General features: G+C 44.3%; 1 protein-coding gene across 2 annotated transcripts; it reads left to right on the top strand.

The window, feature by feature from the left end:
* The first annotated feature begins 62 nt into the window (after positions 1-62).
* On the top strand, positions 63-23,387 carry SCARB2 (scavenger receptor class B member 2). Of its 2 annotated transcripts, XM_052812557.1 has the most exons (13): positions 63-277; positions 7,001-7,158; positions 11,041-11,188; positions 12,676-12,864; positions 13,649-13,740; positions 14,471-14,590; positions 15,530-15,708; positions 16,267-16,385; positions 18,331-18,404; positions 19,867-19,918; positions 20,572-20,730; positions 20,870-20,940; positions 22,315-23,387. In XM_052812557.1, the coding sequence occupies exons 1-12, from the start codon at positions 161-163 to the stop codon at positions 20,897-20,899; spliced, it is 1,437 nt and encodes a 478-aa protein (XP_052668517.1). In that variant the 5' UTR covers positions 63-160; the 3' UTR covers positions 20,900-20,940; positions 22,315-23,387. The 2 variants fall into 2 exon arrangements, with proteins under 2 accessions (XP_052668517.1, XP_052668507.1); XM_052812547.1 differs by lacking the exon at positions 20,870-20,940.
* The last annotated feature ends 444 nt before the right edge of the window (positions 23,388-23,831 follow it).

The following is a 23,831-nucleotide window of genomic DNA, read 5'->3' as shown; positions in this document are numbered from 1 at the left end:
TGGCCGTGCGGGGCGGGAGGCACGGCGGCTCCGGCGGCTCCTCCCGGCCCGTCGGCAGGCGGGGCGAGGCGGCCGCCCGCCCCCTGCGCCCGGCCCGGAGCCTGGCAGCGGTTGCGGCGGTGGCGGCGGAGCTTTGTGTCCCTCCTCGGCGGCAGCAGCCATGAAGTCCCTGTGCCTCGTCACCGTGGGGGTCCTGGCCATGACGCTGCTCATCGCCAGCATCTCCTTGCTGGTAGCGCACGTCTTCCAGACGGTGGTGGACCTGCAGGTGAAGGAGGTGAGAGCACGGCCCGATTCCCACCCCGATCCCTCCTGACCGGTTTATTCCCTCTCAGAATAACCCGGGGAGGAGAGGGACGGAGGGAGGGAGGGGAGGGAGGAGGCTGGCGGGTGCTATCGTCTGGCTCCCCCCTTGCACCAGCCGTGGTTGGGCGAGGGCAGGAGCATCCCTGGGCAGCGAACCCCCCCTGCCCTGCACCACCCGGCTAGGCTGGGGCTCGGGATGGAGCTCAGGCTGCACTGGGCCTGGGCTCGGTAAAAAATGAGTAAATAACGAGTAAAAATCAGTTCTCTTGAGGCAGCTTTACTGGCTGTGGGGCAGCAGCTGTAGTGAGGAGCCCTCTCCAGAGCGGCAGCACATGAGGTGAGCAGGGGACACCTAAAGCACCCCTCCTGTTTTGCCATCCCTGTCATAGATTTCTTACAGCTTTCATACAGTAGCTTGTTCTGCTGCTCCATTTACTGCTGCCTCTGAAGCACAGCTAGAGGTGCTATGGGCCGAAATACATGGTAGTTCCCCAGGCTAGGTGATGACAGAGAGGCATTTCACCCGGTTGCTGAAGGCTGCTTGTAGCACACTTTGGAGACACCCATCCTGGCATTGTTATGAATGCAGAGCCCTTCACCGTTCGTGGTCTGCCTAAGCTTTTGTTCCTCTCATACTGGCTCTTTGCGTTTATCCGGTGGTCCAGTGAGATGGGTCAACTGTGTTAGTGTTAGCAACTCCCCTAAAATACCTGTGAAGCATATAAATGAACAATTATTTATCTACCTAGTCTGAGGAATATCATCCTCTCTGTTATTCTGACAGAAACCAAGAGTGCTAACAAATGAAGGGATTTGACCAGTGCTATTGTCTAACTGGTGACCAAAGTCTGCTGATCCCCTGTGCTATCCTAACCAATGTACTGTTCTTTTCTTTGGGGTATTGACAGGGAGCATTTCCTAACATAGAAGCTGTATTGTCTTAAATCATTTTGGTTTAGCGAGTGCAATTTTAGGTTGGCAGTCAGCTTAAAGCAAATTGTGGCACTTTGAAGTGTGCCTGTAAACCTCAGGGGATAGCCAAAAAAAAAGGCTACCATAGGGTAAGCTGTCGTGCAGCCTGCCAGTGTCAGCTGCTCTTCAGGACCTGCTCATGCAGCTACTCCTGCAGTGTTTGTTCTCGGGTACGTGCCTCTGCCGTGCTGGAGCATCGCATGGATGATGGATGGTTTATCCTGAAGTCATTTGATGGTCAGCCCATACCTTTTCTAGGCAGTCTGAAAGCCAGGTGTAAAGGGATGTGATTGTTAATGTATGCAAAGTTGTATGCAAACCAAGCCAAATCAGTACAGCTTTGCATAGGCATGTGCAGTTCCATCTCCCAGATCTTAGGTCTCTTTGGAAAGGAGTCTGTCATCCTCTGCATCACAGCAGAAGTTCTAATTTCAAGTCTATTTCATGCTCTTACCAAAAAAAAAATGGTTTGGTGGGAGAGTGTAGGACTGTCAGGAATTAGGCGTGATCCTCCTTATGCGTATTATCTCTTAGCTACATGCTCCTTACCCTTAATGGTTGATTATGTAAGAGTAAGTTGGTATTCACTCAGCAGGGCTTTCAGTAATGCAGGATAAAGTTTCCAGAGCTCAGTCTTTTCCTGCTTACCGCTCTTCAGCTCGTGCTAGCGTGCATCTGGATTGCACAGAATCAAGCGTCCTGCTCCCTGCACTAGCTGCTGACTCCCTCCTGGCCTTCTCCAGGAGCCACACGCACAAACTGCAGAAGTACGGCTTTCAGCCCCAAAGCATTGTGCTCCCAATCACTCTGCTGATTTGGCTGTTTTCCACATGTGCTGTACCCCACGTGAGCTTTTTCTCATTTGTGTGTAGTCTGGAAAGTTGCTGTCTCTTGTGTAACCGTGTGTGCAGCTTAGAAAATCTTGTACAAATAGACGAATCTCAATTTGCCTTTGAAATGTGACAAGGCTCGAGCTTTTTCAGATCTCCGATTGCTCTGCAGTCAGGGGCATTGGACATGAAATGTCATCTGTGCTCTGGCCATTCTTAGCCTCCTCAACCTCCTTGTCATTGGAGGAGTTGCAGAAGGGGCAAGAGGTTGCCTTTACGACAGGTAGTTCATGTTCCTTTGAGAGCTTTCCAGCAGTCCTGAAACAGAGCTGACTTGAGTGAAGAGCTGTCTTTGCAGTCTCAACTACAGCTGAAGTGGAAGACTTCATATTGGAGCAGCTGAAGCATCTGTGTGTCCAAACCCAGGACCTGTGAACCACTGAGGATGGGTTGGCTTTTCAGCAGGCGATTTGTGTGCTGCATCCTTTCCAGCCAAAGGCAGGGAAAGGGAAGTCTGTTCTTGGATACGGTGGGGCTGTGGGAAGAGTGAGGAATCCACCCCGGTGTCAGACTTCACATCCCCTTGAAAATCAGCAGGCAGATATTTAGTGACAAGGACAGTGGGAGCACCTTTCCCAGAAGACATTAAAATCTTGTCAACTTACTCTCTGTCTTATTTATCAGTCTTACTGGCTTTTTGTGAATTAGAGTGCTATGCCAGATCAGATGTCTAACTTGTCCAAGATCTGTTCATTGTCAGGGGCTAGCACCTGAAACTCCATCAAATAAGGGCAATAAACCCTGTAATGAACAAGAATGAATTAGCTGCCCACAGGAGAAAGGCCTTCCTAGCTGCTAGCAGTGTTTGCCTTATGCAATATGTTGGTTATATGGTTATGTATTTTATCGCCATAAGCGTGCAGTTTATGATTATAACAACCTTTGATCTATGCACCTAATTCCAAACTTGGGCAATCAGTTCTCAAGTGTTTTTGTTATGCCACATACCTTACACTGATAATTTTAGAAAACACTTAGCCTTCTAACTCCTTGAAATTTCACTGGACTTTTGTTGTCAGCCGTCTCTAGAGCTGGATTGTCTGGAGTGTTTAGGACCCAAAAGGCCAGGAAAGATATTTTGTCCCTTGATTTAGTTTATGTATTGATCTTTTTTTGCTGCTGTTGTTTAATGGGAAATACTAGAGCTCTCAGCACAGTTTAGTGTGGAGGCTTAGATAAAGGATCAGTTGAGATGCTCCTTTTGCGCAGACCGTTCCAAAGATGCAGGGTCAAAGAAGTCTGTTCATGTTGGTCTGAAAGCTTACCCTATCACTTGTCTTAAAAAGTTGCAATTAAATTCTGTCATAAATGAGCACATAAAAATACGTCTTGGAATTAGAACATTTTGCAGTTCCAGGGAAAAAAAATGGAAGTTTAATTTTCTGTGTAGGTTCCAAGAATATTCAGTACCATTTCCCACCCCCACCATCACTACCGGTAACAGTTACTTTTGGGACGGGAAGCTCGCTTTTTATTTCCTTTGTGTGAAGCATGGTCAAGACAAGGGAACACCAGCAAATGAGACAGCTGCAAATTCAGGACTGGCATGATAAATAAAATCAGTAGGAAAGATGCTTTGGTACACTTGCAATGAGTATGGACTCCACTTGGCAAGGAGAATCCCTGCTGTGCTTCTGAGTGAAGACAGGAGATCGTATTGTCCACTGGTTTTAGGTTGGGATCTTGCAGCAGGTACACCCTTGTATCTCTCTGAGACAGGATCTCTGAGTCTGAGGCCTCTCTAGGCTACTGCCTGCAAGACTAGTGTCTGACGGGAGGTCTCTGAATACTTTAAGTTGTGTCTCTTGTTCTTGCATATAAATATAGGTAGAGGAAAGGTCTGGTTCTCTGGCCTTATACAGTACAGCAGCAATAACTACAGTGGAGCTGTATCTTTTACATATTTTAGATTAAAAGGCAGTCCTGTGATCTAATGTCTTGCAGCCTGCCCAACCTAGTAGTGAACACAAGCTCTGACAAAAAAACAAGCGATCCCAGTCGTGTAACATCAGATCCTACTCTGGTGTGGAGGAAAGTCGGCAGAGCTAAACTCGAATGCCATCAGCTGAGGGATGTGGACATATGTTTTGCTCAAAAATATGTGCTCGTATTTTTCTCTCAGGTCTAGGCTGTATAATACCATGTGATAGACCCAAATATCCCATGTAACATTAGGTGAAAAATAGAAGAAAAGAGCTTACCATATTTTATTATTTGAGAGTTTCACGGGTGTCTATCTGAATCCAGCTCAGAAGTTTGTGAATCTGAGTTTACAGCTGGGGCTGTCACTGTACAGAGCTATAAATAGACATAATTTCTGTGGGAGTTCCAAACGGTGTCATGCAGATCCAGGAAATAAATTGCCGGATGACTTTGTTTCACTACCCTTTTGCTCTGTAGACCGTCTCCCAGGGGATCACTTACGATTTCAGAATCTCAGGATCCTGTATTTAAACCAACCTGCCAGAGAAAAGCTCCATCATTTCCTTCTTATTAATGCTCTTTGCGTGTAATCTGATGCATATGTGTATATAGAGAGAGCGTGGTAGAAACTCACATTACATTTAGCGATGCTACATGGACTTCGGGAGCTTCTTGTTTTCAGTCTAGCTCAGGAGAGGGGGACAGCGAACGTGGCCTCCCTGCACATTGTAAATCTGATCCCTCTGTCATAAAGGACAGACTGGAGCCTAAAACTGGAATGAATATGACCAGGGTGCACTTGTTCTTTTAAACATTGCGCATTTAGACCAAGTAATAATCTCTCATTTCAGTTGCCTCATATGAGAGACATTTGAGCAATAGATGGGTGTCCTGAATATGCTTAGTAGTTGTTAGGGAACAGTTCAAGTTCCTAGATATGGATGGTTAAGGTCAAGACAGGCAATAGTTACTCCGTTCATCCTTGTCAAGCTTATACTCATTGTGTTTCATGCACGTGAGAGATGTGAGCTTTATGCGATTTAGGAAGGGAGCAGACATCAGTAGTTCCCTACGCCACCACCTCTGAAATAAATGACTCTGTAATGTGGTCATTTGCATATGGAGAAAAACTATCGTGGTCATCTGTAGGTGTCTTAAATATATTGCTGTCTCACTCCCAGCCCTTTATGGTGGCATCATGGAAACGGTATGCCTGATTTGGGGAGATTTTCTGTTCCTGATCCTACAAACCAGCTTCAGGAGGGCTCTGTCTGAATACAGGAATGAGCCTCCTTGGCGTAGATCGCAAGAAAGCAGGATCGAAAGCATTGGGCTGTGTAGGAAATGGTACATACGAGGTGCTGGTAGTTCCAAAGAAATGCTTAAAGCTCCTGAAGCATGTCTAAAATATATTACTTTTTGTGGTGAGCACAGAATACGTCGTTTGAAATTCTCGGAGGAAAGCAGACTGCAACTGCGAAATGCTACCAGCTGGGTTGGCTTTCATTGCTATTCAGCAATACTGCTGCCATTCCAAGCTCCTGCCAGTAAGTTTTCTTTGAAACAGTCTTCTCTTTAACTAATCATTCAAAGTTAAAATCTACATGGAGAGAAAACAGCTCCTTAAGTGGGAAGGCCAAGAATGAGTCCTGAGGCAACTGTGGCTGATAAAGTTAAGGCCCCATCAACAGTAACCAAGAAATGGCAGCTGTCCAGTCTGCCCTGCTTTTGAGGCTGCACTTACAATATTTGACTTGTTTTCTGAGAAGAATAAAAAGACCAAGTGTTGGTGAGACCCATTTAATTGCAAATTATTCCCCTTCTCCCCTTCTTCCGCCTACAGGTGATACGGTTTTCAGAGATACAGTTTTCTTTGTGCTTATTCCTGAAAATTCAACTCTGCAAGCCAAATTTTTCTTTACTACCACAGTAGCAGTACCAGTGTTATAACTATATGAAAAGTCTTGATTTTGGTGGTGGTGGTGGTGATGCTTTTATAGTTGGCGTGAATTTTCTCTAAAATGGAATGGTAATAAAATGAGGTGTTGCAACCTATTTTGTATGTTTCTAATGGAGCTACATACAGGTACGGTTGTGACTTTCCTTATAACATGTATATATGCTGGTAGGTAAAGGAATTACTGATTCATTACCTAAGTGCTTCCGTCATAAAATAATGATTTATAGCTTTTCTTTTGTAGGTCCATGTTTTATTGGTTACAAAATAGACTGGCATTCCATCGGTCTGGAGATGCATGGGCTCTCATTACTGTAGGAAAGTAATTAAAGAGACAGGGCGAAGAATCTTCGCCCTATTCAGAGACCTCAGAACGGCATGAATCCTAGTATGCCTACATGAAAGCAATTTCTGCCACTTGCAGGTTTTTCTCACAGGGCACTGAAAAACAAAGTCTAATTGCTTTGGAGACAGAATCTCACAGCTGTGTTGGAATCTGACATTCTTAGGCAAAGAAATCACAAACACAAGGAATCTAAGCTTCTTTTCGGGCCTTGTTCCTCCTAAGAGGTCTCTCTTAGGACTTCGTGGCCTCCCACTGTTGAGTTCCACTTTTATATGTAATGTTGGCATGTTTCATGGTATCTTACACCAGGTTAGGTTTTGCTGACACAGGAAATGCCAAAGGATCACAGAAGTGTTTGTGGGAAGAAGTGGAACAACAAACCCTACAAATGTATGCCCCTAGCCTGCGAGCCATTGTAGCATGTGTCTGATCTTGTTGATATTTAGTGAGATGCTTCAAAGTAAAACATATCTGTAGGCATTTGTAGAATTGGGGTCTCGAATTCTATTGCCTGTGCTTGTTCTGAGGGCATAGAATTCCTCTCTTTCCTATAAACATCATACAGCATCCATTGTTAACAGCTAATCTGTCTTTCTCTTGTTTCAGGGAACAGTACTGAAAAATGGCACGGAAACCTTTGAAGCCTGGGAGGATCCTCCTCCACCAGTCTACATGCAGTTCTACTTTTTTAATGTGACAAATCCTTTAGAAGTGCTTCAAGGTGATACTCCTCTTGTAGAGGAAATAGGGCCATACACGTACCGGTAGGACCATTTCACTATTTTCACTTCTCACTAAACCTGTGGTATGAGTGGAAGCCAAAAAGTGGGGTCCAGAATGCTTGGGATTCCATTCTAGGAGAAAACCTAGCTGTTAATGTGTGAGTAAAAGTTTATTCAGGGGAGCATGGTCATACACCACCCAGACAGTACAACTAGACTGACACTCAGAGAACCTGCAATCAGTTTCAGACTAAGCCAGTGACTTCTATCAGATTTTGGGCAAGATTTTGCTTGTGTGCTGCTGTTCCTCAGCTGCTGAACACAGAGGAAGTTGTTTTCATCCTGGCCTACTGTCTTATGAGAGGAAAAACAGTTGGGTGATGTTTGAGAGTCTGGGGAGAGGAGTGTTGCATAAAAGCATGATTCATGTGTTCACTCAGAAATTAGTTCCTAGTTGAAGTTGCACAATTCACATCGGTAAAAATGTGGCCAGAAAACCAGTTAGAGAGTGGTACTAAAGGGATCTTCTTCAGCCAGCCCTCACGATGAAAACTACTTAAGTTCAGACATATCTACCATTTTTACAGACAGCCGGACTTACTAAGGCCACATGCAGTATTGGAGCTTACCCAGCCTCCTGAACGCTCCCTCTGCATGGTATGGCTCCACACTGAACAGTCTGAGTCTGCTGCACGTGGAGAGATTTTAAAGTCACCTTACAAATGAGTTTTCCCTCAGAGCTTCATTCTGCTCTGCGGCATGCAGCAGTGGAAACCAGGAGCAGTCCTGTGGCAGGAGGCATTACGACATTGATTTCTCATCGTCAGTCTCACTTCTGGTCACACACACTTATTCAGACCAGGCACCGGTTCAGTGCCAGAAGACGCTGTCTTTACCTAAGCTGCAAAATTATCAGAATCTGGTTGTTAGTACTTGAAAAAATACCATAGAATAAAAGGGAGAGCCTTTGTGGTAGCCTTGGTCTCTGCAGTATGTCTTGCCTTTCTGTTTCTTTCCTCCCACACCTCAGCTTTGCTTCACCCTCTGCCATCCATCTTTTCCCCTGTCTCCTCTGTATTTCAGTACTGTGTCTGTTTAGCCTTGGCAAACTACATGTGGTACTTGGCAGAATACCTTGTATTAGATAAACCAGTAGAGCTGGAGAAAAGATACACAAGCTTTCAAGTTCCCAAGCTTTTCTTCAGGTCTCTGTAGTGTAATGCTGATAATTAGTCAGCAGTGTATTCTCTCCGTCAGGAAGATAAATAGGGCCAGCTCTGGGTGTAACAAAGCTACATGAAACCACATAGGCCCGTGCTGTTCTGCACCCTGGTACTCAGTCCCCTTTGCTATCTTCTTTTTTTCCCTTTTCTTAGCTCCGAGTGTCTTCTGGGTGTCACGCACAGCCCGGTTTGTGGAGCTGCACCTTATCCATGGAAGAGTTCAGTGGGATGGACGGGGCTGGCGGTGTAGCTGGCTGGGTTGGGCTGTGCCCAAGGGGAGGCCCAGCCTGAGCTGCCGGTTTGTGGCTCTCCGGGAGAGCCTTCCCCTGCAACGTACCACAGGCTGGCTGTGAACGGGTCAGGCGATGCAGGCTCTCCCCGAATTGTTTATTGCGGTGCGAGGGAGGGAGGATGCGCGTTCCAGCGCTGCGTGGTTCAGTTGCTTCCGGCTTGTTTGGTTAGCCTCATTTTGACGTGTCTGAACAGGATTCCACTGTGCTGTGCTCTGTCTGATAGAAGAAAGTTAGCAAGTGGAGTGCTCTTTTCCAGCAGATTCTTTAATCCTTGCCTAGCTGTCGCTGCCGACTGTACCAGACTGTCAGCGGTGGGTGGGGGAAGAGAGGAGGCATGTGGGAGGAGAGGGAGAAGGGAGGGATGTTGCAGACATACTGCATGCTCGAGCCAGGGAATAAATACCAAGCCAGGGAATAAATACCGAGTTTGTCTCACAGGCCCCATGCAGCAAAGCATTAAAGACCCATTTAGGTTTAGCATGTGGCAGAACACCTAAAATGCCCTGACATGAAGTGCATGGCTCAATGTTTTTATAAAACAGGGTATTGGGGAGAAAGGCTGGAAGTGAACTGGCCCAGACAAGCAGAGAAAAATAATCTAATGAGGAACAGAGAGGAGGTGCGATGGCTCAATACAATCTCTTCCTGCATATTCTTCCTGCAATTCATAGTTTTGACCAGCACACATTTCAAACCCAGTTAACGCAGACATAGAGTCTGTAACAAATACGTAGTAGTGCTTGTATTTTTAAATCCTGGAAGTTGAATTTGCAGCATATAAAATAATTAATTATAAAGTGCAAGGGACTTATCTGCCCAAGCCTGCTGAGTCCCAAAGAACACTTGAATATTGTCTGGTCTTGCACACATTTACAGCTTTTTGCCTTTAACATCTGAGATCCTCCTACTCGTATCCCTAATCAGGGAGTATTATTTTCCTCTCCGGCCCTTTTAGAGTTGGAGAGGCTTCTCAGGTTAACTCTGGCCTATTTTTAGGGAAGGCACTTCACAACTGTCCATTTCCATCCCCTCAGTTCAAGTCCTAGGGTATAAAGTAGATTGCTGTACAAGAGACTCTTGCCAAATCAGGCTGGAAGTGTTGCCAGACCAAAATGTTCCTAGGTGGTAGGGGATGCTGAAGAGTGGTAGATAAGCTATTTGTATAAGGAAAATGGGAAATGTTTGGTTTCTGACAAGAATAGTTTCATGGGCCTTTGCAGTTTGCTTTCAATTTGAAAGACTGAGCCAGAGTAATACAGCCTGTCATGAAGCTGCACTGGTGGATCTAGTGCAGCCAGGATAGGATCTAGGATCTGAAATGAATAAGAAACATCATAGCACAGGGTCTTGCAGAATAATTGACCTTCACATCTTGAGACTTAAAATTTACACAGGAAGCAAAGCAATGTAAAAGTCAACAAACTCTTGAGTGAATGTAGACTTACGAAATACAGTGCATTTCACTTCATGTGTATGCCAAAAGGATCATGCCACGAGCAGGCAACCTGCCATTTCCCTTTTCAGGTTTGCCGAAGACACGTGTAGAGCTCATTTTGAGCCTGAGCCAGCCAGTTTTGCAGAACTCTATGTTTCTTGTTTGTGAAATGGTAGTGGCAACAGACTGAATTATGGTTATGACAAGTGTTTCAGAGTAATTAAGATCTGACATACTCATCAGGCCAGCAGGTAGCATTTGATGTTTCTTGCCAATTGCACTTGTTTGTCAGCAATCCTGAGTTTTTTGCTACTTGTCTGAGTGCTTAGACAGTGACAGAAGCAACCTCCCAGGCCATGAGTAGTTCACAGCAAAAATTCAGTTGAATTTCTGTCGTGTCCAGGATTCCTGCCTGATAATTAAAGGAAAAGAGCTAAAATGAGGCTTGTTGTGCGGTAGTGTCACACGTAAGCCCAGAATTCCTAGTGCAAAGTACTTTGAAGCCAGCAGAAAGATTCTGGTAGGTTCTTAGGTCAGGTTAAGGAGGCTTACATGAAGCCTACATGTTGTTCTGCCTGGGAGTGAATTTTGCCTGCAGCAAAGAGGCAAAAGTATCATTTTTAAATTGTACTTCAGGAGCAGTCCCATATAGAGTGCCTCTAAATCCTTCAGTACTGTCTGAAATTGTTCTCTTTCCTTGGAGGTTTTTAAAAACGAGGCAAAAATATAAAGCACAATTAACATGTGCGGTGGCATTTTTGGAAGCACCCTGTGAGGTCTGATTCAGCTTACACTGACACAAAGGGCAGTTCGGTTGCTGACAGCAGAAGTAGCAAAAATGAATCTGCTCCCAACGAACTGAAAATCCCCCCCTTTATGTGCTCAAAGCAGTAGAATAGCTGGAAGTTAATTGCAATTAATGTTACGTGTACTCTTTTAACTTGCTTAGAGAACAAACTCTCTTGTTTTTCAGGGAATACAGGCCAAGAGTGCACGTTCAGTTTTTGGACAACGGTACCAAAGTATCTGCTCTGAATCCAAAGACGTATGTATTTGAACCTCAGAAGTCAGTTGGAGATCCTGAAGTGGACCTGATTAGAACAGTTAATATTCCTGCAGTGGTGAGTTCTCTTCAATTTCTGCTTGGAAATCATCCTTTATAACTAGCAGCTTGTTGCTTCATACTGTCTCTCCCTTTGTGGTAGATAAATGTGATTGAAGAACGAGAGAGGCAGTTTATGTCCGGGGCAGATACTCCATTCAGTTTTGGTTTGGACTGTTGTGGGGTTTTTTTATTATGTTCCTCCCTCGCCATACGCCTCTGGAGTATTAGTGCCTCACCTGTGCGCTGAGAGCTGACACACACTTCAGAGATGAGCAGAAATCAGGCTTGTTGGGTTTCCATGAGTAAGTGAAACTAGGCAATTAGTGAGGTGAAATGCATAGGAGAAGCTCTGATTTTGAATGAGAAAGATTGGAATGCTTGCAGGTTTTTTTGTCAAAATTGCCTCCAAGTCTGCATCTCAAACTGAAAAAAAAAAAAAAATTATAGCAGAGGAGTTTCAGATACAGCTGAATAAAAAGGTGCTCTCAGAATAAAATTGAAGTTAAAACATGCACCCCCCAAACTGTGTTAGGTGAAAGTACTCTGCAAAGAAAGTCTCATTTTGGTGATCAGAGGCAGACAATTACTTTTGGTCTCACAGAGGGATAGTATGAGAACAAGCAGATCTAAAGCTGTCATACCTTCCAAAGGAAATTAGGCTGTACTAAAATACTTGTTGGTTGTGTAACTAAGCCTTTACTCCCCATAGCAGTTTAATTGACTTCAATTACAGGGTACATTCATTTCTACCTTTTCCCCAGCATTTCCAAAAATGTCTCGTCTGATTTTATGAATGAATACGTAAATGTACAGTCTATAGTAATAGATAGGACTCAGCTTACTGAAAGTTGCAAACAATACAGTCACTGTATTTACAGTTCCTCCCAGGCGTTTGAGTGGTGGTAAGAATTATCTCTTGTTCAGATTTTTGACTGTGATGTACTGTAACAGGCAGTACTAGAAGAACTACAGGTTGGTTCGCCCAAGGAATATTCCCTTCTTTTGTTTTTGTTTTTTTAAAGACATGTTGTAAAATCACATGTGAGCTTGAAAGGAAATATATTTTGGTATTGTTTGCATTTTGGAGAAATGGCTATTTTTTAAAAATGGCTTTTAAAAGTGTAAACCATAACTTCCTAAGGGTGAAATTCAAAGCATGTCTCCAGCTATAATATACTTGTGAAATTCAGGCTGTTTATAAAGCCGTTTTGCACATTTCACTTAAAATCCATTCTTAAAGACGATGGCGGTTAATGGCGTGGAACTGAGCTGGTTGTGTGCCAGTGCCAGGCTGAATGGGAATCTGCAAGGGCAGGTCCCTGTGGGCGAAAAGCTGGAGAACCTGTTAGCCAGCACATTACTTGCCGCGAGTGGAAATAATGAAACTGAAAATAACAGTTGAAACATGTGCAATGCTGAAATGTGTCTGTGTTTGTATGCAGCTGGTATTATTTATTTTACAGTAAACCTGACCATTGCTCTCTTATTCCAATCCCCTGGCAGACTGCAATGGAGTGGACCAGGTCAACCCCTCTTCAGTTTGCCACAGAGGTGCTGCTGCTTCTGTACCAAGAGTCCCTGTTTACAGTTCGCACCGTTCATGAATTACTGTGGGGCTACAAAGACAGGCTCCTGTCAACCATTCATCTTTTGCATCCTGAGATCGATCCAGTATTTGGTTTCTTTAATAAGGTAACTGGTATGCAAGACTTTCTGATGCTTTAGATGGGGAATGATGTCATTGCTACAGAGTTTGGACTGACATCACCAGTCAGTTGAGAAGGATGTGCCTGGACTGAGGCCACGAGGTAGGCTGCAGGAATAGCAAAAGGATGTTCCCTCTTCAGTTTTGCTGTATCTAGGCACTGGCTGGTAGCACAGCTGTGAGTGTTTTATCTCACTTCCCTTTATCAGGTATGGATAAACTTCCCAAATGTGGCCGTAAACCACACCGCTATTGTCTGTGCTCGCTTGATTAACAGGGGCTTTGTGGGTCCAGTTGTGCAAACTATTAGAAAAATTTCATGACCAGTTTCTTTAGTAATTGATTGAAATTGCATGTTATTTCTGTGCTGGAGCCATTACTGGCTTCTACAGTGTTTCTGGTTGCACATTGTTTTGGGCTGTGGGGACTCCTTGTTTCCTGAAGATCAGCTGCAGTGCTCAGGTTATTTTCTGTGGGTTTATTTTTTTGCTAAGGGCTGTTTTTTTCAGTGGCAAATTTCAAAGGAAAAAAAAAGGTTAATCTAATGTTATATTTCCTTCGCTTGGGTGGTGTAAGAATCTAGCCCAGTCACTTCCACCTCATTTATATTCAAGGTAGAGTTTAATGAATTGCATTTACCTCAGGGGGAGTCCATCACTCCTAGGGTGGATTTGAAAGTGATGACAGCTTAAACTCCTGCCACCCTGTTGTAGTTACCAACCATGTGTTACAGAATGAGTGGAGTGATTAAAAACTCATGTATCTTTGCAGATGAATGGAACCGATGATGGAGAATATGTTTTCCTAAGTGGGGAAACGGACTACCTTAACTTCTCAAGGATTGTGGAATGGAAAGGAAAAGAGTAAGTTTTTCAGTGTGGTGTGGTGTCTGTCAAAATCTGCCCCTTTTCACATTTTGGATGAACATAAGCAGTGCTTACAAAAAAAAGAGTCCTTTTATTCTGATAGTGGTGGTGGCTCTTAGCAGCTGTAGCTTCACACCAGCCCCCCAGTATTTTGGGATGTGTCATGTAACTATGAAAGGAAGACAGGCCCCGGCCCTTACAGAGCAGACTGCTGTGAATACTCACCTCTGAACCCCTGACTGCTCCTTGGCAGTCGAGTCCCTCCTCTAGGACACCCATCCCAGCCACCTGTGGGGATGCTATTCCCGCATCGCAACAGCCAGTGTTCCCAGACACCACCCTTCCTTGCTGCTCTGTACCCCGAGCCAAGGCTGGGACACCCTGTGCCTGGGTATCTAACACTGCTTCAGCGAGCAGCGTGTGTTACAAAGAAGGCAAAGATGAACTACCTAAAGCATCTCTCTCCCATTAAACACAACATCTGCCAGCAATTACATATATGGGAGGATCTCTTGCAGACTTATTCTTGCTTGCCTGGCGCCAGTTTAAAGAAGCTGTAGGTGCAATTTAAACCCGTTTTAGTACCCTTTTTCGTTAGCGGGTCTGAGGCAAGAGGACTTAGCTCTGTACAGGTCTGATTCTTGTTTGCTTAGACCGTGAGCTGGCATCGCCTGACCACTGCTCAAAGATCTTTTAACCCTTGCTCTCTTTGCTTCGTTTTCTTCAGGTCACTGAGCTGGTGGACAACAGAGACGTGTAACATGATCAATGGAACAGATGGGACATCCTTTCACCCGCTGATTAGCAAAGATGAGAACATTTATATCTTTTCTTCTGATTTCTGCAGGTAAGGAGAAGAAAATGTTGCTCAGACTTTAAAGCAGAGCATTTACATCCATTCTTCTTGAGGTTTCACGTTATTAGGCTGGTGTTTTTCCTCACGTGTTTTTATTTAACAGTATGAGTGTTCTGCATTTATTCATGGTATGGAGGATGAGAGAGTTACACCAAAAAACCCCCAGTCTGCATCAAGTTAAGGATGTGCTACTTCAAAATAAAGATAAAGTGAAAATATGGAAGATGACTGGAAAGACAGACTGGACTGCCTTGCATGGCTAGTAATGAGGGGAATGGAAGGGTTTATATGAACCTTGCCCGAAGCTTCCTTCCTCCAAACTCTTCCTCTGTGCCCTGCTTTTTTAGAGAACCCAGATTGCCCTCTTCAGAGATTCATGACTTGACATAATGCTGTTTGAAATGCGAGAAGATGCAGGAAATCTTGGTGTTTCCTTCCTTAGGTTCCACCTTGTCTCCTCCCTTGCCCATTTCCCTGTCTGTGAAGAACAAAACCGATCTGAAATTCTCTATCTAAATCAATACAGATGCGTGTTACACTAAATTCAGGACTTGCCAAATTGTTCTGCTTTCCACGACTGTGTTCCTTTCCTTGTCCTTCTCGGTAGAGCGTACCAGCACTGTCTCATACAACACGCAGTAGCAACAGAGTGAGACCCTGAAATGCTGAAGGCAGGCGTCAGTGTCCCTGGAGCAGCACAGCTGGCGCAGGATCATCTATTTTGTGCAGCAGCAGAATGACAAGATGCATATTTGCTGATCAAAAGCCTATTAAATTTAATACAGAACATCATTGGAATGGGCTTAAATCAAACCTCTAGCTTATTGTAAACATAAGTTGATACACAGGCATCAGCAAAGAGACATCTGCAGCAGGTGTCGGTGTTCGCTGAAGACTAACAAATCTGGGTCTGGCTTTTCTTCCTTGCAGATCTCTTTACCTGGTGTATGACAGCTCAGGAACTGTTGCAGGCATCCCAACCTACCGCTTTGTGCCCTCTGCTATGGTGTTTGCCAACACGACGGTTAACCCAGACAATGCTGGATTCTGCGTGCCACCAGGAAACTGCCCTGGCACTGGTGTCCTCAACGTCAGCGTCTGCAAGCAAGGTATGTTACCAGGCGGTGGAAGCAGACTGGAAGAACATCAGTGGGGAATGTATTTCTCCTTTCTATCTGAAATATATGAGGACAGTTTGGTGAGGCTGTAGGGGTATGACTGTGCTCAGTGAAATCGGTCACCAACAAGTGATTGGTTGGTTGTAAAACTGCAGTAGTGATCTGTGGGGATGTTCCTGTGAGATGCTGTCTGCTCTAGCAGTGATTTCAATCAAGGAATCAGAAGGAAGTACCAGGATCCACAGTGAACAGCTTGGGCATTTATCCTCTGCTCTATTCCAGGTAGCTCTCACATCTGAGTAGTTGAATGAAAACAGTGCAAAAGAACAGCATGCAAGCTTGAGGCATGAAGCTGTGCTGATGCTGCACAAGAGAAAATTTGGCTTGTTCTGAAGACAGGGATTCGGAGTGTTGATTCGGTAGCTCCAGAATGGCCTTTTCCTTTCACTGTAAATAGCACAGTGGGAAGAATTTTGAGGTCCTCAAAGACTTCCTTGCATCCTGCTCTGCCTTTTTTAGGTGGTGACTTTCTATGTTTTCACGTTCTAGGTGCTCCAATATTTCTATCAGCTCCACATTTTTACCAAGCAGATCAAAAGTTTGTAGAGGACATAGAGGGCATGCATCCAAAAAAGGAGTATCATGAGACGTTTCTGGACATCAATCCTGTAAGTGCAGCCTTTTTTAAAGAGTTATATGGGTGAATCCAAGCTCGTGGGTTTAGGTCACCTTCTGGATGGTGTGTATTGACATAGTCCCATTGACCTCAAGGAAGCTGTACTAGTTTATGTGGAACTGATCTATTTGTGTTTGCTTGTATAGAGCAAACTTTGCTGGATAGCAAGAATTAAAATTCTTTTCCCATTGTACCTGTGCAATTAGAGATGCCATCAGACTGGTAATGTTGAGATGAAGGGGTTAAAATATGTCTTAGAAGCAGATGAGGCTACTTTTCCTGTTCACCCTGTCATCCCAACCATCTGAGTGTTATCTTGGCTGTGTTTTCCCCAAGCTGAAGAAGCTAGGTATGTGGACCAAGAGAGTAAATCAAGATTCAGTGAATGTTGGACTCAGTTTAGATACCATGGGGCCACAAGCGGAGAGATGCAGAAGCGTGGTGATTATGTCTTCCATAGAAGTTTACAGAGTTGTTGGTATTCTCACCGTGAAATGTCAGAAATAAAGGGAGCTTGCAACTGATGGTCCATGGTTTTATACTTGTGCTTTAACCCCGGTAGGCAGCTGAGCACCACACAGCTGCTCACTCCCTCCCCGCCAAGCAGGATGGGGGAGATAATCAGAAGGGTAAAAGTGAGAAAACTTAGGTTGAGATAAAGACGCTTTAATAAGTTTTAAAAAAAAAAAAAGAGAGAAACAAACCCAAGAAAAACAAGTGATGCAAAAAAATGCCAGTTGGTCACCACCAGCCAGTCCTCAAGCAACAGCAGCCCTGGCAAACTTCCCCCCCCAGTTTTTCATCGCTGAGCGTGATGTCATATGGTATGGGATATCCCTTTGCCTGGTTTGGGTCAGCTGTCCTGTCTGTGTGCCCTCCCAGCTTCTTGACCACCCCCAGCCTACTCACTGGCAGGGCAGTGTGAGAAACAGTAAAGGCCGTAAGGCTGTGTAAGTGCTGTTCAGCGATAACTAAAACATCCCTGTGTTATCAACACTGTTTTCATCACAGTTCCAAAACATAGCCCGATACCAGCTACTATGAAGAAAATTAATTCTATCCCAGCTAAAACCAGTACAACACTGATCTCTACATCCACACATAGGGAATGCAGGTCGACGGAAAGAGCAAAACCATGACCTGCCTAGTTTACAGAAACAGACTACTCTGACTCATTAAGCTGTTATGTGTAGCTAAAGCAGGAGGAAATTGCATAGTTCCTCTCTTAAGGTCTAGTGCAGACGCTGCTTGGTATCTGGTTTGGTGCCAGGTTCTTCCTGTTACCGTGCTCCTACTTACCTGGCCTTTTTTGTACTACCCTAAAATGAGCTCTGCGCCTCCCTCCTCCCACTCACTCTCCAGACTAAATTTTGCTGCTTGAATGAGGAAAATATTCCTGTGCATCCAATTGGAACTCTTACTGTAGTGGTGGCATTACTGTGAGAAGTGTTTCACGCTCATTGTCTCTCTGGCCGTACGCTGCGATTGACTGCGTCAGTATCTGTTTTTCACCCTTTAGAAAGAAAGGTTTGTCTTGTGGCTGAGATTGCAGTCTCTGCAACAGTACTCAGAAACCAGAACAAAGAGCTGTAGGTGGTAGCCTTTTCCAAAACTACAGCTGGATCTGGAATAAAGGGGATCTCTCTGTAGCGTAATTGTAAGTTTGCACAGCACAGCACGATGGCACCCTTATCTCTGTTGCAGCCTCTTCACATCGCCTTAATTAAGAGGCAGACTGGAATGTAGGTATGAGTAACGAGAGTGTCTTGGTGAAGGGAAATAAATAATAACCCTAAGTAGGTCTTGTCTTGTCTTGTCAAGTCCACACCAGTGTAAATATTAGGTTGTATTCTCCCAGTTCCTATTATTTCACATTTACTCTTTTTTTTTTCCCCTTTTTTTTTTTTTTTGACACTCTGATTTCTTTTATTCCTCAGCTGACAGGGCTTGTCCTGCAAGGAGCCAAGCGGATGCAGATCAATGTTCACGTCAGAAAATTACCTGAATTTTTGTAAGTGTTCTCTGCTGCGGGGTGGATATCTCAGATCTGATTTGATACTCAAAATGAATTTGTCTGCAGTGTTCAGATGGAATATTGGTTGGAGAGAGCAAGTAAAAGGGAGAGAGGAATCCAGTCAAATCTCAACTACGAGTGGCAGTATCCTCTCTTCTCATAGGTCAAGTAGATTTTGCAGTTCCATCTGCAGAGTAAAGACAGTATTCAAGAAAACCAAGGTGTTATGGACAGGTTCCATGTGATGCTTGTGGTGGCATCAGTCATATCACACTGGTTTGTTTGCTCCGAGCGAGGTTCTGCCACAGTAGAGTGCAGCTAGAACTCGGAGAGTGGCTACTCACTGCAGTGAGGACATGCCATGCTACTCTTCACAGCTTTTAGGAGACGAAAATATTGGAGTTACCATCATTTCTCAGCAGTGGTCACATGAAAACCAAGTGCGATGGCATGACCCCAGACAGGGCTGCCCATGCCTTTCCCTGACAAGCCCAAAAAATAGACCTAGTGGTGTGTCTCACGACAATAGGCAAGTCCTATCTAAAACTCAGGAAGGAAGGCTCATTTGATCAGCTGGAGGGAAGTACCTTGCCTGTGACTGCATTGATATGATAAAGAGAAATCTTTGTACTGCAACTTTGGCAGTCAGTACAACCCCGCAAATGGGAACGGTGTCCCATCCCAAGTAACATGTGAGTAAAATGCCCCTTTTCTTCTTGGTTGCAAGTGGATCCTGCCTGGTTTTCTGGGTCTTCCAGTTTGAGGGGGATGTCCCCAAACTGCAGCTCAGTTGTGCAGAAATACCGTTCCGTTCATCTTGTGCCTTTCTGACATGTTATTTGTCACCAGTGCTGTGTGATAGCTATTCTTCCCACTCAGCTTCTGAGCTGACGTTTATTGGCACAGCTTTGCTATATAACTAAAAAAGTATTTTATCTCCCTGATCCTCTTGGGAGAGTCGGTGATGTTTCTTCAGAATAGCACCGCCTTGTTTTCTAGTGCCCAGGAGCTGTTACATTAACAGAACTTAGGAGTAAGCTGTTATTTCATGTGCGCCAAATGTCGGGGGTGCTGTTGTGCGCATGTTGCTTGGACAATAGTTTCTGTGTTTTACAAATATGAGTAACCTTCAACATCAGCTTAGCTTAGCATTCCTGCTGACTGGCACAAATCTGTTGTTCAGTCGGTTATTAATGAGCCTCTTATGGATCCCTCTCTTCCTCTCTCTACCAAGTCCCAAAATACGCCATTGCTCCCAAAACAGAATTTATTATTCATCATGGAGATTGAGATTGTTCTACTCCAGTAGGGAGGTGAAAATCAACAATAAAAAGGAACAGCCCAGAGGTTTTTTAGGGACAGTTTCTGCATTCATTGTTCTATTATAATCTGTCTTCAGAACCCTCAAGTTGAAAAGTTGCAAAACCATAATTTTTTATTGGGTTTTTTTTTTACACAGTGAAACAGGCAACATCCGAACACTAATTTTCCCAGTGATGTATATAAACGAGGTAAATATTTTTGTTATTTCTTTGCAGCACTGTGGTATGTTTATGCTTGCAAAAATACTGTCTTTGAGCTAACCAGAAAAGAAAATGCTGGTTTTGTTTTATACAGTGATAGGTAGGAAGCTGTTGCTGTTTCTTAACTAACATCCTCCTGCTGCTTGTTGACCATAGTACGAAGTTCAGCCCTGCAAAACACTCTCAGTCAGACAGTCCTTTTAATTTCAGAGGTATTGGCCGTGAGGAAAAGGGCTGCTCAGTTGAGAAGGCGGGAGTTCACAAGATCACATCTTTTTTTGAGTCATCTTTTGTGAATATTCCTGTGCTGTAGTTGGATCACTGAATTAATTGGATTCAGGGAAGACTCTAGGGGACTAGTTTAAATGACGTACACCATTATTCCAGGCCTATATTATTCCATTCCTAAACTGAGAGTTAAAAATCACTACTTTCTTTTGAAAGTGGCAGACTAGATGATCCCTCTGGCCACACAAGGAGAGCTAAAAATTCTTAGAGGAAAGGTATATCGAGAAGCAATGAAGCAGAGGTGGAGAGTTGTGGGAGTGTTGTTTCCCTACCCTTCACAAAAGTAAAGCAGTCTAATACAAAGAAGAACAAAAATAAATCTTTTTTTTTCTCTTCATTTCTCCCTGCTCCAGAGTGTTCTGATTGATGAAGTATCTGCCAGCAAACTCAAGCACGTCCTGCTGGAAGCCAGTGTTGTAACTGGAATCCCCTTCGTAATCATGGCTCTAGGAATTGTTTTTGGGATTGTTTTTATTGTGCTCGTGTGCAGGTCCCGGGGAATAAGTGAAGAGGTAAGCAGCATTTGAATTTGACCTTGCTTACTGTACGTCTGCCTGTATTTGATTTTCTTTTCATTGATTTTACCTGTTCTGTGTCTTTCTGCACACAAACATTTTTATATGTTGTTTTTGTTTAAAATGACCTTTCTAGGGAGGGGAAGTTTTAATAGACTCAGAATAAATGCACCAAAGCAAAAGAATGGAGCTAATATAAGAAACACGGTAAGGCAGGTTGTATCTTCTGTGCCTAATTCCTTTGCCAACAGCAGTAAAAAAAAAAAAAAATCAGCCTGTCTAGAGGACCCTGAAGGATAAGACGCAAAAGTCCACCATATGTGATGGACAGATTCAGTCAGCGACAATCTGACAGCTTTCTCAGTAGAAACAATTGTGTTGTGCCACTTGATTATTTTTCAGAATATTTATGACCAAAACCAGATGAATTTTACAGACAACAGCATGCAGAAGTTTTATCCAGACAGTACTAGTTTCTATGTCTATTTATGAAAAGTTCTGTTACAAAATGACATGCTGGCCTTAATGTTGCTAGCCATGTTGAAAGCTGATGCCAAAATTTCACCCTGATAGGCAAGGCAGTCGGGTTCAGGTGGGACAAACCGTGGATCCTTTGGTTAGAGAAATAGACTGGGTACTCTAGTAGGCTGTTTCCTCCTTGTAGTTGCTGTGATCTTAGTGTGTGGTCTTGCTTGTATGATGTTTCCTAAATACTTCCTAACAGTGTGAGAAAGCGCCCTCACACCTACCTCCAGAGCACCCAGCCACACTGTGCGTATGCTTTGTCTTAGTCGCTGGGACCCATCTGGGTCAGTGGGTCCCGCTACCGTCACATCTCCGGTGGGACTAGAGGTGTGACGGTAGTGGCAGCAGTGGCGGCCCTTCGGTGGTGAGGTCTGCAGCCTCCTTTCCTCGAGCAGTGGCTTTGAGCAGCTGATCTTTGGCTCTCTCGGCTTCATTCTTGATTTTCTCTCTGCGTACCCAGGAAGCGTTTCACGAGCAGATGCTCTCAGGACTGTACTTCAGGCTCCTTTACAAGAGAGACTGGTGCTTTTTGCTTTGAGCTCTTGAGCCTGCCTGTGTTATTGGCAGGCTCAGCTAGACAGTCAAAACGGTCCCATTGCCTGAGGCCCCTGTCCCAGGCTTTTGTGCCCCACCCTACATGTATAGCTTCATACCAGCTCTCTTCGATGTTCCTGAACACTGCGTAGGGATTAAAACGACAAAGGGACACCTAAATTCCATGTTTTCTCTACATTGCTTGTGTTGCTTTTCCTGCAGACAAAAGTAATTCAGCTAGTTATAGCTCTCCTTCCGATTCTCCTTCCCACTGGGGTGGTTATGGCCTGCCATCATCTGTAAGGTGCTACAGTGAGCCCGAGGTCCCTGCCCAAGCCACTGTCCTCCCTCTGGCGCTTTTTTGGTGCAGTGCTAGTTCTGTTGCAGGAAATTGTACTTAGAAGTAGGAGCCAAGAGCTTTTTCCTTTCCTGTTTGGAGTCTCGGCGATCCAGCTTCCCCACTGTGGAAGCGCTGTAATGTGCCACACTGAACTTTGCTGTGTTGTGATTTTTTTCTTTCAGAGTACCGAAGATGAAAGGTCCCCACTCATCAGGACGTCTTAGTAGATTTTCTTTAACATGTGAGCTTGGAGAATAAACTCTTAGAGCTGACCTAATACCAACTACCACTACCCAGCGTTGTCCACTGTGGAGAAACGATCATGTCAAGTATAACTTTTTGTGGTATAGAGATGGAAGAGAATCTGCACTGTCATCAAGGGAGGAGACTTTTCTTACCAGCTAAGTTACAACATTAAAACTACATTTTAAAACTGCTTGAGATCCTGCTTTTCTCAACCCCGCAGTCTCTTTGTACCTGCACTGACAGCCATAGACGATCATAACCACTATATCAGCGAAAATAAAATGGCCTGACTCATTACAGAAACGACACGGGTAAGACTTGCAAATGGCCTTAGGAGTGTGGGCTGCGAAGTACCCTTCTAGAAAGAGAGCAGGCTCCTGTATCGCCCAGGAACAACGGACTATTTTGCTGTAGGCCTAGTATTGTCTTTTCTGTAAAGTGTTGCGCGCTACTTATTACCAGTATGCACTGACTGTTTATTATTAATGTCATTGGTCCTTTCACAAAACTGATTTGTACAACTAATCCAAAACACTGAGTGAAATGCTTTTCCGTACAGACCTCTTAACTGTTCTAACTCTGCACAGGATCCCGTTGCATGTTAGCGATGCATTTATCCTTAAGGTTTTGGGTTTTTCCTTCAACTTAAAATAGAAAACACAACACGACATTGTTCTTGATGGTAGAGGGTACAAAAATGGTGTTCTTTTTCCCCTGGTATTTGTGTCACAGTTATCAGCTGTGTGGTTTAATGTGAATGCAGACTTGGCAGTTACATTTGCTGTTTAGGATAAAAGCACACCTCCATGTTAAGGTATGTATAGGGCCCTGAGAAGTCATCACACTTTTTTTACTTGTCCAGCGGAAACTCGTTTTAAAAATCACAGAAGTATTTTTTTCCCCAATTAAAAGAATATTCTCACTGAGAAGTATTTCCATTAGATCTAGATAGCGAAACATATTTTAAAAATGTATTATTGTCTTCTAAATAGAGGCATTGGTTTTTGCATTGTTTTGGTTTGGGTTATTTTTCCTAGCTGGTGATTTGTTCAACGGTTTTCTTCATCTGGAGCCAGTTCCAACCAGGAAGTTTCATGGTGACTGCAATTATTTATTAACTATATTAGCTAAAAGCACCTGGCACAGCCCCAGGTCCTTGCAGTCTTGCAGTTGCAGCTTTGCCTCTTCCAGGCGTTTGCCTCAGCAGAAGGCCAGAGCTGGTATCCTAAACCTCCACCCAGGACAAAGATGCCGGCAGGACATTCGCCTGCCTGTTGCCTTGAGAACTGCAACCGTACGCCCAGGGAACGACAAGCTTCATCGCAACTTCCTACAGCCAGTCGTCTCAAAGGAGCAACCACTCCATTTGACATCGTGGGCTCAAACTGTCACCTCTTCTCCGTGCCCCCCTCCCAGCCCCCCCCTGTCCCCAAAATATTGCTTTCTGGGAGGC

The sequence above is a fragment of the Harpia harpyja genome, chromosome 2 (assembly GCF_026419915.1).
Source record: "Harpia harpyja isolate bHarHar1 chromosome 2, bHarHar1 primary haplotype, whole genome shotgun sequence".
NCBI lineage: Eukaryota > Metazoa > Chordata > Aves > Accipitriformes > Accipitridae > Harpia > Harpia harpyja.
Note: the sequence above shows the minus strand (reverse complement) of the source record. Positions and strands in the feature narration are given on the sequence as shown.

What these genes read in the sequence shown, in the direction of transcription:
- SCARB2 (XM_052812547.1), top strand. Translation starts at nt 161, where the DNA reads ATGAAGTCCCTGTGCCTCGTCACCGTGGGGGTCCTGGCCATGACGCTG. An exon ending in ATAGGGCCATACACGTACCG is followed by an intron (nt 7,159 to 11,040) that starts GTAGGACCATTT and finishes CTTGTTTTTCAG; the next exon opens with GGAATACAGGCCAAGAGTGC. An exon ending in GTGGAATGGAAAGGAAAAGA is followed by an intron (nt 13,741 to 14,470) that starts GTAAGTTTTTCA and finishes CGTTTTCTTCAG; the next exon opens with GTCACTGAGCTGGTGGACAA.